Genomic DNA, 13,089 nt, shown 5'->3' on the forward strand with positions numbered 1-13,089 from the left:
GGGCAAGACCATGCCCTTTCTTGATCGAGGCCCCGTGGGTGTTCTAGCCCTGCTCTCCATCACCCTGACTGCTCACTGTGGGCATGTCTATACAGCAGCTGAGATGCTCGGATCTGTCTGCTCCCTGGGGCTTGCCTCTTGGTCGCTCCCTGCAGGCCACTCTCCTTGGTCCTGCTTCTCCTGGTCACTCTCTGCTTCTCCGGATGGGGCAGAAGCCTCTAGCAGGGGGCCCTCCGAATGGCGGCCTCCCAACAGACTTCGTTTCCTTGTCTCTGTCCTGCCCTCGGCTCTTCTCATGTCTGCTTCTCCCTTCCCCAGCTCTGACCTGCCCACCCAACAGCAGGTACCGTCTGTGCGCCCCGCGGTGCCCCCCCACCTGCTTTCCCAGCTTCCTGGGCATGTCTTGTAAGAACCGCTGCGTGGAGGGCTGCGAGTGCAACCCGGGCTTCGTGCTCAGCGGTCTCCAGTGCATACCCCAGTCCCAGTGCGGGTGTCTCGAGCCCACGGTGGGCTACTTCAAGGTGAGCCTCTGGCACTGGGTCGCTCGGCTGTGCCGCCTCCCGTTCTGGAGTCTGGGCGAGCCTGGGTGCGGGACAGAAGGCCGGGAAGCCACTCCGTGTAGACAGCTTGGGGGAGGGACGTTCGGGGCCAGATCTGCTTCCCCATTTCTTTCTCCAGCTCTGCAAGGGAGCCCTAGCAACTTTTTCCCCACGCTGCCTGCCCGCAGAGCTGAGACCCCTGGCTCTCTCCTCTCCATGCCCCAGAGTCATTTTCCCAGAGTTTCTCATCCTCTGAGGGCCTAGACCCTTCTGTGTCATCTGCACAAGCACAAACATTTTTCCAAACACCATGGACGCCTTTCTCTGCAGAAGAACTTTGGTGCTGACCTGGGCCCCTGTCCACACACTCCCTTAGAGGCAGCATTTGGAGCCAGACCCTCGTCTGCCGTGCTTCTCTCTTCTGTCTTTGCCTCTCCCTCACCTTGTCCCTGGGAATGGCGTCTGTCACAGCCCTCAGCCCGGCTCCGGGCTGGCCTGCTGAACCCTCTCTCCGAGCCTTGCTCTCATGTCAGCGTCACCTTCTCCGCAACCCCTTTGTCTCTGCTCTGCCTCCCAGCCACCATGCCTGTCGGGAGTCCTTTACCTGCTCTCAAGCTCCGTTCAAATGCCGCCTCCTCCTTGAAGCCCCCCTGATAAGCAAAGCCAGAAGGCTTCCCTCTACACTTCTGTAGCAAGTCCTTATTTTCTGTGCCAACGGCAGGAAACTCTCGTTGGGTCCCCTGTTGTCTTCTCCGGGTACATATCGTGTGGGGCACCTGATGTATTAATTTATTTGTTTACTGCCTCCCTTCCCCGCCACACACACACACACACACACACACACACACACATACCGGTCTGGGTTGTGAACTGTTGGGGGCAGGGACATTGTTCATCCGGTTCATTCCTGAATCCCTAACATCTATCTAGTGCAGAGAGAGAACCATCTGTTCAGATAGCAGAGGAGCATACAAGTCAATGACTGAAGACATGGGCAAAGGCCAGACTTTGCAGCTAAGCCTGGAGCTTCGGGCTGATGGGGATGGCTCCATGGTGAGGAAGCCAGGGATCTGAGTTGCCGTGCGCCGGTAGTCAGACCTGGAAACCATCTCTTTCCCTCCCTCCCTTTGCCCAGATAGGGGAGCAGTGGTTCAAGCCCGGCTGCCAGCAGCACTGCACCTGTGAGAGCAACAATAGGGTTCGCTGTGTGCAGTGGAGGTGCCAGGCCCAAGAGGTCTGTCGTCAGCAGGACGGCATCTATAGCTGTCATGCCCGCGGTGAGAGCCAGGTGGAAGTTGATGGTGGGGAGAGCGGGGCTGGGGGCGGGGACTCTCCATGTGGCCTCAAGAGGGGGCACGGCTCTACCCTAAAGCAGGCACCCCAGAGAGCTGGGACCTGAACCGGGGGGTGGAGCGCTGAAAGGCATCGGCCCAAGCCACAGCAGCCTCTTCCCAGAGCTGGTGAGGTTTGGGCAGTCCTCGCACTTGGCCTTTCCAGACCAAGCCGACCACACGGAGGAGCTGCGGGTCCCTTTCCATTCCGACGTGGACTGGCCGGGATGGCAGCTCAGGGCTCCGGGGTCCGCGAATTCCATCTCCTCCACCCCAGGGGCCGCCACCTGCAGTGTCTCAGGGGACCCCCACTACCTGACCTTCGACGGAGCCCTGACCCACGTCTCGGGCACCTGCACCTACGTCCTGACCCAACTTTGCCAGTCGAGGTCGCTAGAGAGCCACTTCGCCGTGAGCACCACCCACGAGTTTCGCGGAGGGAACCTGGAGGCCGCCTACGTCAGAGCCGTCCACGTGCAGGTGTTCAACCTGAGAATCTCACTGATCAAAGGCCACAAGGTCGTGGTGCGTGCCTCCGCCCACCTCCCCCGCCCCCGCATCCCCAGTCGGCTCCGCGGTTCTTCTCAGCCTGTCCTCGCGGGAGCGGGTCCGGCTTCTAGATCCCCTGGCGGTAGCTCCCAGCAGACCCAGCCCCGATTTCAGAGATGCGTGGCCATCCCTGTCTGATCCCTGGCCCTGGGCCCTGTTGTCCTTGTCCCAAGCGCCTTTCCCCCACCGTCCTCCCTGCCTCTGTAGCTGAATGGCCGCCGGGTGGCCCTACCTCTGTGGCCTGCTCAAGGCCGGGTGAGCATAAGGCCCAGTGGCTCCTTTATCCTCCTCTACACGGACTTCGGGCTTCAAGTTCGCTATGACGGGAGCCACCTGGTCGAAGTGACGGTGCCGTCTTCCTACTCCGGCCGCCTCTGCGGGTTGTGTGGTGAGCTCCCCGGGCATCTGCGGGCGAAGCGGGGACAATGGGCGGGAGTCTGCCTCGGTCCTGCTCATCTCTACATTTAATTAGGTGAAGAAGAGATGCACCTTGGTCTGTTGAAGGAAGAGTGGACGTAGACTCTTCCGGGAGGCAGGGGAGTGGTCCCGGGTTGGGTCTGCTGGTAGGGTGCCTCAGGGAACCCTCCCTGGCCCCTCCTCCAGGCAACTACAACAATAATAGCCTGGATGACAGTCTGCTCCCCAACAAAACGCTTGTGGCCGGCTCTGACCATCTGGGGGTCGCCTGGAAGTTACCAGAGTACTCTGAACCGGGGTGAGCCAGGAATGCGGGGAGCTGGACCTGGGGAGAGCCCTCAGTGGGCAGCCTGGGGGGAGATTCTCCCTGCATCCCGCATCTCTCTGAGCCTAGAATGGACCTCCCTCGCTCCCATTTGCTCCCGTGTGTACTGATCTCCAAAGAGAGCCCTCTTGGGAAGTCCATCCTGAGAGCCAACCTGGTTCCTTCCTGCTGCATCTTCTGACCTTCCTCCTTCCTCCTTCCTACCTTCTCCTGTCCTTATCCCCCCTCCCGTTTCCCCCCCTCCACGTCTGCGTCAGCATTTGGGAAGCCTCCCCCAATTCCAAATTCCCGTCCATTCCCTTTTCCTCGTTTAGCTGCTTTGTTGAGGGGGCCAAGCCCTCCCGATGCCTGGGGGACAAAGAAGCAAACATCTGGAAAAAGAATTGTGATATCTTAACGAACCCTCTGGGTAAGCATCCCTTGCTAGGCCACTTTTTGCTCCCCTAGAGGGAAGTCGGGGAGGGCGACTGGTCAGGAAGGGAGGAAAGATGAGACACGAAAGGGAGGCAGAGCCAGGAAGAAGGCAAGCAAAGGGAAAGCAGAGGTGGTGTTCTCGGGCGTGCTGACGGATCAGTCTTTGTTTTTTGTTTTTTTGGTTTTTTTCGCATTTCAGATGGTGAGTTCTTAATAATTACGGGTTTTTAAATTTTTTATCTATTTATTTTGAGAGAGAAAGTGTGAGCAAGGGGTGGAGCAGAGGCGTGGGAGAGGGAGGGGAAGGAATCTCATGGAGCCTCCGCGTTGAGCACAGAGCCTGACGCGGGGCTCGATCGCACAACCCTGGTCTCAGCCCAAACCAATAGTTGGGTGCTTAACGGACTCAGCCCCCCCCCCAAGCACCCCAATAATTACTGGGTTTTGCTTGAAATGGGTGTGGAATTCGCCCCAATGTGGCGACGTGGTTCTTGTCCCTTCCGAGTTGACTCTCGGTACGTTGTTTCATTCTCCAGGACCCTTCTCCCGGTGCCATGGGGTGGTGCCCCCCCAGTCCAGCTTCGCCAGCTGTGTGTATGGCCAGTGTGGGACCAAAGGGGATACCCTGGCCCTGTGCCGGTCCCTGCAGGCCTACGCATCCCTGTGCTCGCACGCCGGCCAGGCCCTCACCTGGCGAAACAGCACCTTCTGCCGTGAGTGACCCGACCACCTGCTCCTGAAGCCTCCAGATACCTTTCTGTCTTCCTCTCCTTCATGTCTGATCTCTGCTCTCCCTTCATAGCCTGGCCCTCAGCCCGACAGGGAACCCTCCTCCCTTGCCCTCTTTCCAGTCTCTCCAAGCCGAACCCCCCTTCCCCTTCTCAGCTTGTCTGCCTGCCCTGGGAGCCTCCTCCATCTGACTCCCCCTCCTCACCCCACACCACGTTCCTCATTTGCTTCTGCGTCTTTCCCGTCTGACCGGGCGGGGCCAGCCCCGTTCCCTTTCTTCCTTACTCTCTTTTCCAGGAACTCTTCTTTCTTTTTATTTTTTTTTTATTTTTTTATTTTTATTTTTTTTTTTAAGATTTTATTTATTTGATAGACAGAGATCACAAGTAGTCAGAAAGGCAGGCAGAGGGCGCCTGGGTGGCTCAGTGGGTTGGGCCGCTGCCTTCGGCTCAGGTCATGATCTCTGGGTCCTGGGATCGAGTCCCACATCGGGCTCTCTGCTTGGCAGGGAGCCTGCTTCCCTCTCTCTCTCTGCCTGCCTCTCCATCTACTTGTGATTTCTCTCTGTCAAATACATAAATAAAATCTTTAAAAAAAAAAAAAAAAAAGAAAGAAAGGCAGGCAGAGAGAGAGAGGAGGAAGCAGGCTCCCTGCTGAGCAGAAAGCCCGATGTGGGGCTCGATCCCAGGACCCTGGGATCATGACCTGAGCTGAAGGCAGAGGCTTTAACCCACTGAGCCACCCAGGCACCCCCTAATGATTTTTAATACCCAGTTCTGCGGTCTCCAGTACATTCACAGGGCTGTGCCCCCGTGACCACTCTCGGTTTCCAGAACTTTGTCATCTTCCCAAACTGAAACTCTGCACCCATGAAACACAGACCCCATCTTCTCCCCGTCCTGGCCCCGGGCAACCACTGTTCTGCTGTGTGTCCATGACTTTGACAACTCCGTGGACCTCATATAAGTGAGATCTCTTTTGGTGAGCAGCTGATTTCACCTGGCATGTCTTCAAGGTTCATCCGCATCGGAGCGTGGGCCAGAGTGCCTTTTTTTTTTTTTTTTTTAAGATTTTTATTTATTTATTTATTTGAGAGAGAGAAAGAGAGCAAGAACATGAGAGGAGAGAGGTCAGTGGGAGAAGCAGACTCACTCCTGAGCAGAGATCCTAGTGTGGGACTCCATCCCAGGACTCCAGGATCACGACCTGAGCCGAAGGCAGTCGCCTAATCAACTGAGCCACCCAGGCGCCCCCCTGGGAGTGTCTTTTTTAAGGCTGAAAAATATCCCGCCCTATGCATAGACCTCGCTGTGTGTATCCATTGGTCTGAGGAACGTTCTCGGGCACTCTCGGCCCCGAGGTCAGGCAGCTGGAAATCACTGCCCTTCCTCACAGGGCTTTCTTTCTGGTTTCCTCTTAGCGCTGAAGTGTTCCCCCGGCAGCAGCTACCACCCCTGTGCCAACCCCTGCCCGGCCACCTGCCTCAGCCGGAACACCGCAAGAGACTGCCCCATGGAGCTGCCCTGCACGGAGGGCTGTGAGTGCCGGCAAGGCCATGTCCTGAGCGGAACCTCCTGTGTGCCCTTCAGCCAGTGTGGCTGCGTCCACCAGGACGGTTCCTACCACCCGGTGAGGGGCTAGACCATGACGCCCCATGTTAGGGGGGCAGGAGGGCTCAGAGTCTGTGAAGGGGTAGCGGTGGGTGGGGCAGGGGGCCAGTCTAGGAGGCTGAGCAGCAAGTCCAGAAGCCAAAAAGGTTGAGGAAGGCTAGGGATGGAGAGAAGCAGTCAAGGGTAGCAAGCCTCGGGGGCGGGGGGTGCTGGTGCGTTGCGGGGCGAGTTCAGTCCGACGCCGGCTTCCGGTCTTCCCTTGGCTCTGCTGATGCCCACATCCCACAGGTCGGGGAGAGCTGGTACCCAGACAACACGTGTTCCAGGCTCTGCACCTGTTCCACGCACAGCAACATCTCCTGCCGCCAGAGCACCTGCAAGCCAGGCCAGCTGTGCCGGCCCCTGGACGGCCTGCTGCGCTGCCGAACCTCAGGTAGGAGACCCTGGAGTGCAGCGGGGGGCCACCGATGAAGTCCTGGGCGCCTCCTCTCTCGGGATCCCTCCCTCTCCCCCTCTCCCACCACCCACCTGTAGCCCCCTGCTCCCCTCCCTGCCTTCCTGAAGACCTTTTGTGGGGGGGCTGGGGCGGGGGATGCTGGCCCTGTGCCGTCAGGAAGGGCCCCTCGCGTTCCCTCGTGGTTCTCTCGGCCACGAGCTTTGACAGGACAACACCCCCCACCGGCCGCCAAGCCGCCTTCTCGTGGAGGCTGGACCGCTCCTCAGCCCTCCCCCTTCGCCAGGCGTGGGAGTGTGTCGCACCTCGGACCGCTCTCCGTACGTGACGTTCGATGGCATGCTCCATACCATCCAAAACACCTGCACTTACGTCCTGCTGAAAGTGTGCCACTCCACCTTGGACCTGCCTTTCTTCAAGATCAGCGGCAAGCACGGGAAGCGGAGAGGCCGCTCGGCTGCCTTCTACCTCTACCGGCTCCATATCGACATCTCTGACACCCGGGTCACCTTGGGAGAGGGCCACCGCGTGCTGGTGAGCTGGGCAGCGGCGTTGGGGAGGGGAAGGACAACGTGTCTTTCTTCCCACTCACCTGCCCTGCCGGCTTCTCTAGATCAACGGTACGCAGGCCACCCTTCCCTCAACCCGCCAGATCCGGGGGGTCAAAATCACGGCCAGTGGCGTCTACACCGTGCTCAGTGTCAACATCGGGCTGCAGGTCAAGTTTGATGGCAAGGGCTTCTTGGAGGTCCAGCTCCCTGCAGCCTACTACCAAAAGGTGGGGGCAACCCCTCGCTCTTCTCCCCGGGAGCCCGCCTCCAGAGGGCGCTGAGCCCTCTCCAGACCCAAGTGGTCATTCCCCACAAAGGAGGAGGGCTGGAAAAAGGGTGCCTTTTTCTTAGGAGTGGAAATGCAGGCGCCCACGAGAAAGGAAGGCTCTTCTACCTGCCCCTGGCCGGCCACTGAGAACCCCTCTGCCCCCTGCCAGGTCTGTGGCTTGTGCGGGAACTTCAATGACGAGGACGAAGATGAGCTCATGATGCCCAGCGATGAACTAGCCCAGAATGACACCGAACTGGTGGACAGTTGGCAAGATAGGGAGTCTGACCCCAAGTAATTGTCCCCAAAGCCTTTCCATCTTCACAGGAATGCAAGCTGGGGTCCCAGACTATCCGGCAGGGCCTAGGAGGACCGGAGCCTTCCTGTCTGTCTGTACCTTGACAGAGGATGGCTTCTGGGTCCTGGGAACCTCTCAGGGGAGACATGAAAGTCTTCCCTGTGTGGGGGTTTCAGAACGCGGGAGGGGACAGAGGCTGCAGGGAACGTGGCCAGCGCTCATTCCAGCGTCCTGGTGAAGACCAGGGGGTCTTCCGAGTTCCTGGGGAGCGCCAAGTCATTTTCACAGGTGCGGGCAGTGGCTGTCCCTCTGATGATCTCTTTCTCCTCTGCAGATGCCACCCAGATGACCAGACGGTCCAAGCAGAGATGAAGGAGAAGTCAGATACAAACTGCAGGTTGGCTGACCTGGTCAGAGCCCAGGAGCGGTGCCAGACGGCCTTGCGGGCTCCAGCCTGGGCGAAGTGTGCCAGCCACGTCGTCCTTGGGCCCTTCCTGCTCAACTGTACCAACAGCCTCTGTCAGGGGGGTGGAAGGCTGAGCCGCGCCCTCTGTGAATCTTTGGAAACCTTCGGGGCCGCCTGCCGGGCCAAGGGCCTCAACCCCCCGATCTGGAGAAACAGCAGCTTCTGCCGTGAGTGTCCCCTACGGTCACTGCAGACCCCCCCCACACCTCGTTTCTGTCTCTGTACCCCTTAAAGTGCCTGTCTTCCTTTCCCCTTGTTCCTGACCTGGGCCTGACCTCGTTGTTCCGATGTGGCTCATTCACAATTCCCTCGCAGCCGGCACCCCTACTACAGGGACAGCACGGGCAACTTGTCTTCGCCCGTTTTTTTCCAAAGGAAATGGGACGGTTACTCCTCTGCATGGCTCCTGCCTCCAAGGTTAACTCCAAGCTCCTTTCGGAGATATCTGAGACCCTGCCGTCTATCCTAGCTGGTCCTCTCTTGCCCCTTTCGCTGTGAGCCTGCCCCACCCCCTGCACCAGACCACCACCCCATTCCCCCACCACCGTACAGAGCTGGCTTTTCCTCACCCCTCCCTGCCTCTATCCGCATTGCTTCCTGCGCCTGGAAAGTTCTTTCTTCTTGTCACCTGGCAGGCTCCTGGGCATCCTTCTGCAGCTCTTAAAAATTCTTTTTCAAGTTAGAATTCATATACCGTGATATTCACCAATTTAAAAAGTATATACAGTTTGCTGTTTTTGTAGGATATTTTTTTTTAAGATTTTTTATTTATTTATTTGACAGAGAGAGATCACAAGTAGGCAGAGAGGCAGGCAGAGAGAGAGGAGGAAGCAGGCTCCCTGCTGAGCAGAGAGCCCAATGCGGGACTCAATCCCAGGACCCTGAGATCATGACCTGAGCCGAAGGCAGCGGCTTAACCCACTGAGCCACCCAGGCACCCCTGTAGGATTTTTTTTTAAGATTTTATTTTTTAAGATTTTATTTTATTTATTTATTTATTTATTTTTAAAGATTTTATCTATTTATTTGACAGATAGAGATCACAAGTAGGCTGAGAGGCAGGCAGAGAGAGAGAGAGAGGTGGAAGCAGGCTCCCTGCTGAGCAGAGAGCCCGACGCGGGGCTCGATCCCAGGACCCTGGGATCATGACCGGAGCCGAAGGCAGAGGCTTTAACCCACTGAGCCACCCCAGTGCCCCATTATTTTATTTATTTTATTTGACAGACAGAGATCACAAGTAGGCAGAGAAACAGGCTGAGAGAGGGACTCTGAGATCATGACCTGAGCCAAAGGCAGAGGCTTTAACCCACTGAGCCACCCAGGTGCCCCTTGTAGGATTTTTTAAAAGATTTTATTTATTTGACAGAGAGAGATCACAAGTGGGCAGAGAGGGAAGCAGAGAGACAGGGGGAAGCAGGCTCCCCTCCGAGCAGAGAGCCCGATGCGGGGCTCCATCCCAGGACCCTGGATCACGACCCGAGCCGAAGGCAGAGGCTTTAACCCACTGAGCCACCTGGGCGCCCCAAGAACTTTTTTTTTTAAGATTTTATTTATTTATTTGAGAGAGACAGAGAAGGGGTGTCTTCTCTGCCCAAGAGAAGGGGTGGGGAAGGGAAATAGGAGAGGGAGAAGCAGGCTTCCTGGTGAGCAGGGAGTCTGATGTGGGGCTCGATCCCAGGACCCTGGGATCACGACCCCAGCTGAAGTAGATGCTTAACTGACTGAGCCACCCAGGTGCCCCTCTTTATTTATAACTTAATTAATTAACTAATTTTTAATTGGTTAAATTATTAATTTGGCCTCACTCCCGTGGGACTTGAACTCATGACTATGAGATCAAGACCTGAGCTGAGATCCAGAGCAGGATGCTTAACCGACTGAGCCACCAGGTGCCCCAAGAGTAACCCTCTATTAGTGTTACGAGCTACACACGTCTTTCCAGTTCTTATTTTTTCATCTTTGACTTGTTTTGTCAGGTTTATATGTATATACATGTGGGATAGCGTATGTTAGTCTTTGTTCTGTGGCTTCTGCATTTCGAACCATAGTGACAAATACACATTTTTTAAAGTTAAAGAATTTGCTTGTGTTTTGCTCCAGCATTTTTATGGTCTGTCTTCCTTCCTTCCTTCCTTCCTCTCTTCCTTTCTTTCTCTCTCTCTAAGTAAGCTCTACACCCAGTGTGGGGCTACCAACTGAGCCAGCCGGCCATCCCACATTATAGTTTCTTTTCTTTTTTTTTAATATTTAAATGTTTTATCCACAAGGATTTTTATCCTGCTGCACAATATAAGATACGAGTTACCTTTTCTTTTTGTTTGTTTGTTTGTTTTTCTTTTAAAGATTTTATTTATTGGGATGCCTGGATGGCTCAGTCAGTTAAGCCGCTGCCTTTGGCTCAGCTCATGATCCAGGGTCCTGGGATCGAGTCCCGCATTGGGCTCTTTGTCCAGCAGGGAACCTGCTTTTCTCTCTGCCTCTGCCTGCCAGTCCGACTGCTTGTGAGCTCTCTCTCTGACAAACAAATAAAATTAAAAAAAAAAAAATTATTTATTTTAGAGATGGGGGGAGGAGCAGAGGCAGAGGGAGAAGCGGACTCCCTGCTGAGTGCATAGCGCATAGCACCGCACCCCCTCCCAGACCATGACCCTGAGATCACAACCCCAGCCAAAATCAGGAGTCGGAGGCTTAATGGACTGAGCTAACCGGGCCCCCCATTTTTTGAGCACTTTATTTATTTATTTGACAGAGAGAGGCACAGCGAGAGAGGGGATACAAGCAGGGGGAGTGGGAGAGGGAGAAACAGGCCTCCTGTGAAGCAAGGACCCCGATGCGGGGCTCCATCCCAGGACCCTGAGATCATGACCTTAGCCGAAGGCAGACACTTAACGGCGGAGCCACCCAGGCGCCCCCCTCCGTCCAGCATTCTTAAATCACCAGTCTCTTCTCCCACTGACCAAGATGACATGATTTATTGTATACTAAGTTCCCCTGCATATTTGGGTCCCTGTCTGGGCTTCCTCCCCCTTCCATTGCTCCGTCTGTCTCCACTTACCAGCGACCCAGTATTGTGACTGTTGAGAGTTTCAACTGTGTTTTCAATTCCGATAGGGACATTCACTCCTCACCGCTCTTTTCTTGTCTTTCCTTTCTAGTTTTGTCGTTGTTGTTTTAACGTTTTCCTGGCTTCTCTGGTTTGTTCCTATCTTCCTCTCCGCTTTACTATCTTCTCGCCCTTCTAAAAACCCGAACAAAATCCTGCTGGTGTATTATACTGGGATCATCTGCATCGTATCCGTTCACTTAGAGACCGACTTCTCTATTATGTTGCAGACTCTCGCTCTCTGTCCACATTTCCATGTGATCACAGGTACCTCCCGGAAAGGGTTCTATGGAGCAACTCCAACAGAGTGAATGCTGCCGTGCTCTGTGCACCTGTTACACACGCACGCCTGTCCCACGCTCGCTGACCATACACATCAGTGTCACCGTGGCTGCTGGCTGACCTCTGTCTCCCACACTGCACTGGGAGGGCCGTTCTTACTCCTTTCTTTCCCTGGGGCCTGGCATGGAGCCCGATCTCAGTAAATGTTTACCCCCCTCTCCCCCAGCTCTGGAATGTCCTGCCCACAGCAGCTACTCTACCTGCCTTCCCTCCTGCCCACCTTCCTGCTTGGACCTGATGGGCCAGTGCAGTGGCCCCAAAGTCCCCTCCACTTGCAAGGAGGGTTGCCTTTGCTTGCCCGGCTACGTGCTCAGTGGGCAGCGGTGTGTGACCAGGAGTCAGTGTGGTTGCATCAACGACTACGGCAGCTCCTTCCCCGTGAGTGGGAATGGGAGGTAGGGGTGGGGACCCCTCGCGGTTGGTGTTTTCTGCTTTCCTATTTTTCTGTCAGCCTGGGCACCCGTGTCTCTGTGGCTGGCCCCGGGGGATGCAGGCTGGTGACTGGGCAGTGTGCTGTCCGGCCGGGCCTGGGCTGGGTAGGGTATATGGCAGATTGAGATTTGGGATCTGATGAATCCAGACAACTGGGATGGGGTCCAGTATAGCAGAAGGAGCGGGGACCTTGGCTCAAATCCCATGGGTACCACCCATGAGTGTGTGGCCTCAGTTTTGTCATCTATAAGTTGGGTACTTTCCTGAACAACAGTGTATGTAAGACACCAAACGTGATGCCTCTAAAAGGTGTACAGGGACAGCAGGCTGCAGGTGGCCTGTGGCTGCCTCCAGCCTGGGCCAGCAAATCCATTCAGACCGTGGGCCTCGGCTGACCAGGCGGGAGAAAGGGGAACTGGCCCTTCCCTCCTCACTCCCTGATTCTCCCCGTGCCTTCTCTAGGAGGGTAAGACCTGGATCTCCATTCGCTGCACCAGGAGCTGTGTCTGCACCTTGGGGACCGTCCACTGCCAGCCCTTCAGTTGCCCCCCTGGCTCCCACTGCGAGCCCAAGGCCGGGGGCACTGGCAGCTGTGAAATTAACAGTAAGAGGGACCACCAGGGAGGCGGAGCAAGAGGCAGGAGCCGAGGGGCTCAGGCTGGGTAGGTCTGGAGACCGAAGGGGCCACAGCACAGGGTGTGGGGTGGGCCTGTGCCTCGTTTGGGCTCTCACCAACTCTGTGGCCGACTCCAGGACTCACTCTCTTAAGTGCAGAAACAGGAGATGGGGCCAGGTTTATCATCGGGGCTGGGAAAGAGAGAAGGCTGAAGGTCAGGTAGCCAGGGAGCCCAGGGCTAAGAGAGAGGGTGATCAGAGACATCAGGGCCGTAGAGGGATGGGGCTGTGTGTGTGTGTGTGTGTGTGTGTTGTATCTGGACAGGGTCCCTTCTCAGGGCTGGCCCTTCTTGGCAGAGTCAGACCAATGCTCCATTTACGGGGACCCCCATTACCGTACCTTTGATGGCCTCAGCTACCTCTTCCGCGGCCGCATGACCTACACGCTGATAAAGGCCATCGGCGTGCTCCCTGCTGGGGTGGTGCCTTTGGTCGTAGAAGGGCGCAACAAAGTGTATTCATCCTGGAGCCCTATCTACCTGCACGAGATCATCGTAATGGTCTACGGCTACACAGTCCAGCTCAAGGCTCATCTGGAGCTGGTGGTAAGAGCCAGGCCAGGCCAGGAGGGGCTGGGGAGGGAGGC

The 13,089-nt window shown here is 56.3% G+C and overlaps 1 protein-coding gene across 2 annotated transcripts in view; it reads left to right on the plus strand.

The window, feature by feature from the left end:
• Positions 1-13,089, plus strand: part of ZAN (zonadhesin) — a 36,865-nt gene that overhangs the window by 19,935 nt on the left and 3,841 nt on the right. Inside the window, exons 22-37 of one of the 2 annotated variants that reach the window (XM_082712808.1) lie at positions 319-521; positions 1,675-1,816; positions 2,148-2,395; positions 2,627-2,807; positions 3,023-3,134; positions 3,476-3,570; positions 4,112-4,288; positions 5,725-5,933; positions 6,203-6,347; positions 6,655-6,902; positions 6,982-7,146; positions 7,357-7,481; positions 7,820-8,118; positions 11,563-11,774; positions 12,291-12,432; positions 12,801-13,048. In XM_082712808.1, coding sequence (XP_082568934.1) covers positions 319-521; positions 1,675-1,816; positions 2,148-2,395; positions 2,627-2,807; positions 3,023-3,134; positions 3,476-3,570; positions 4,112-4,288; positions 5,725-5,933; positions 6,203-6,347; positions 6,655-6,902; positions 6,982-7,146; positions 7,357-7,481; positions 7,820-8,118; positions 11,563-11,774; positions 12,291-12,432; positions 12,801-13,048 — 2,951 coding nt within the window. Of the gene's footprint in view, positions 1-318; positions 522-1,674; positions 1,817-2,147; positions 2,396-2,626; positions 2,808-3,022; positions 3,135-3,475; positions 3,571-4,111; positions 4,289-5,724; positions 5,934-6,202; positions 6,348-6,654; positions 6,903-6,981; positions 7,147-7,356; positions 7,482-7,819; positions 8,119-11,562; positions 11,792-12,290; positions 12,433-12,800; positions 13,049-13,089 lie in introns of those variants that run through there. The other variant, XM_082712809.1, reaches the window with a different exon arrangement.

This window comes from Mustela nivalis (genome assembly GCF_964662115.1).
Source record: "Mustela nivalis genome assembly, chromosome: 19".
Lineage (NCBI taxonomy): Eukaryota > Metazoa > Chordata > Mammalia > Carnivora > Mustelidae > Mustela > Mustela nivalis.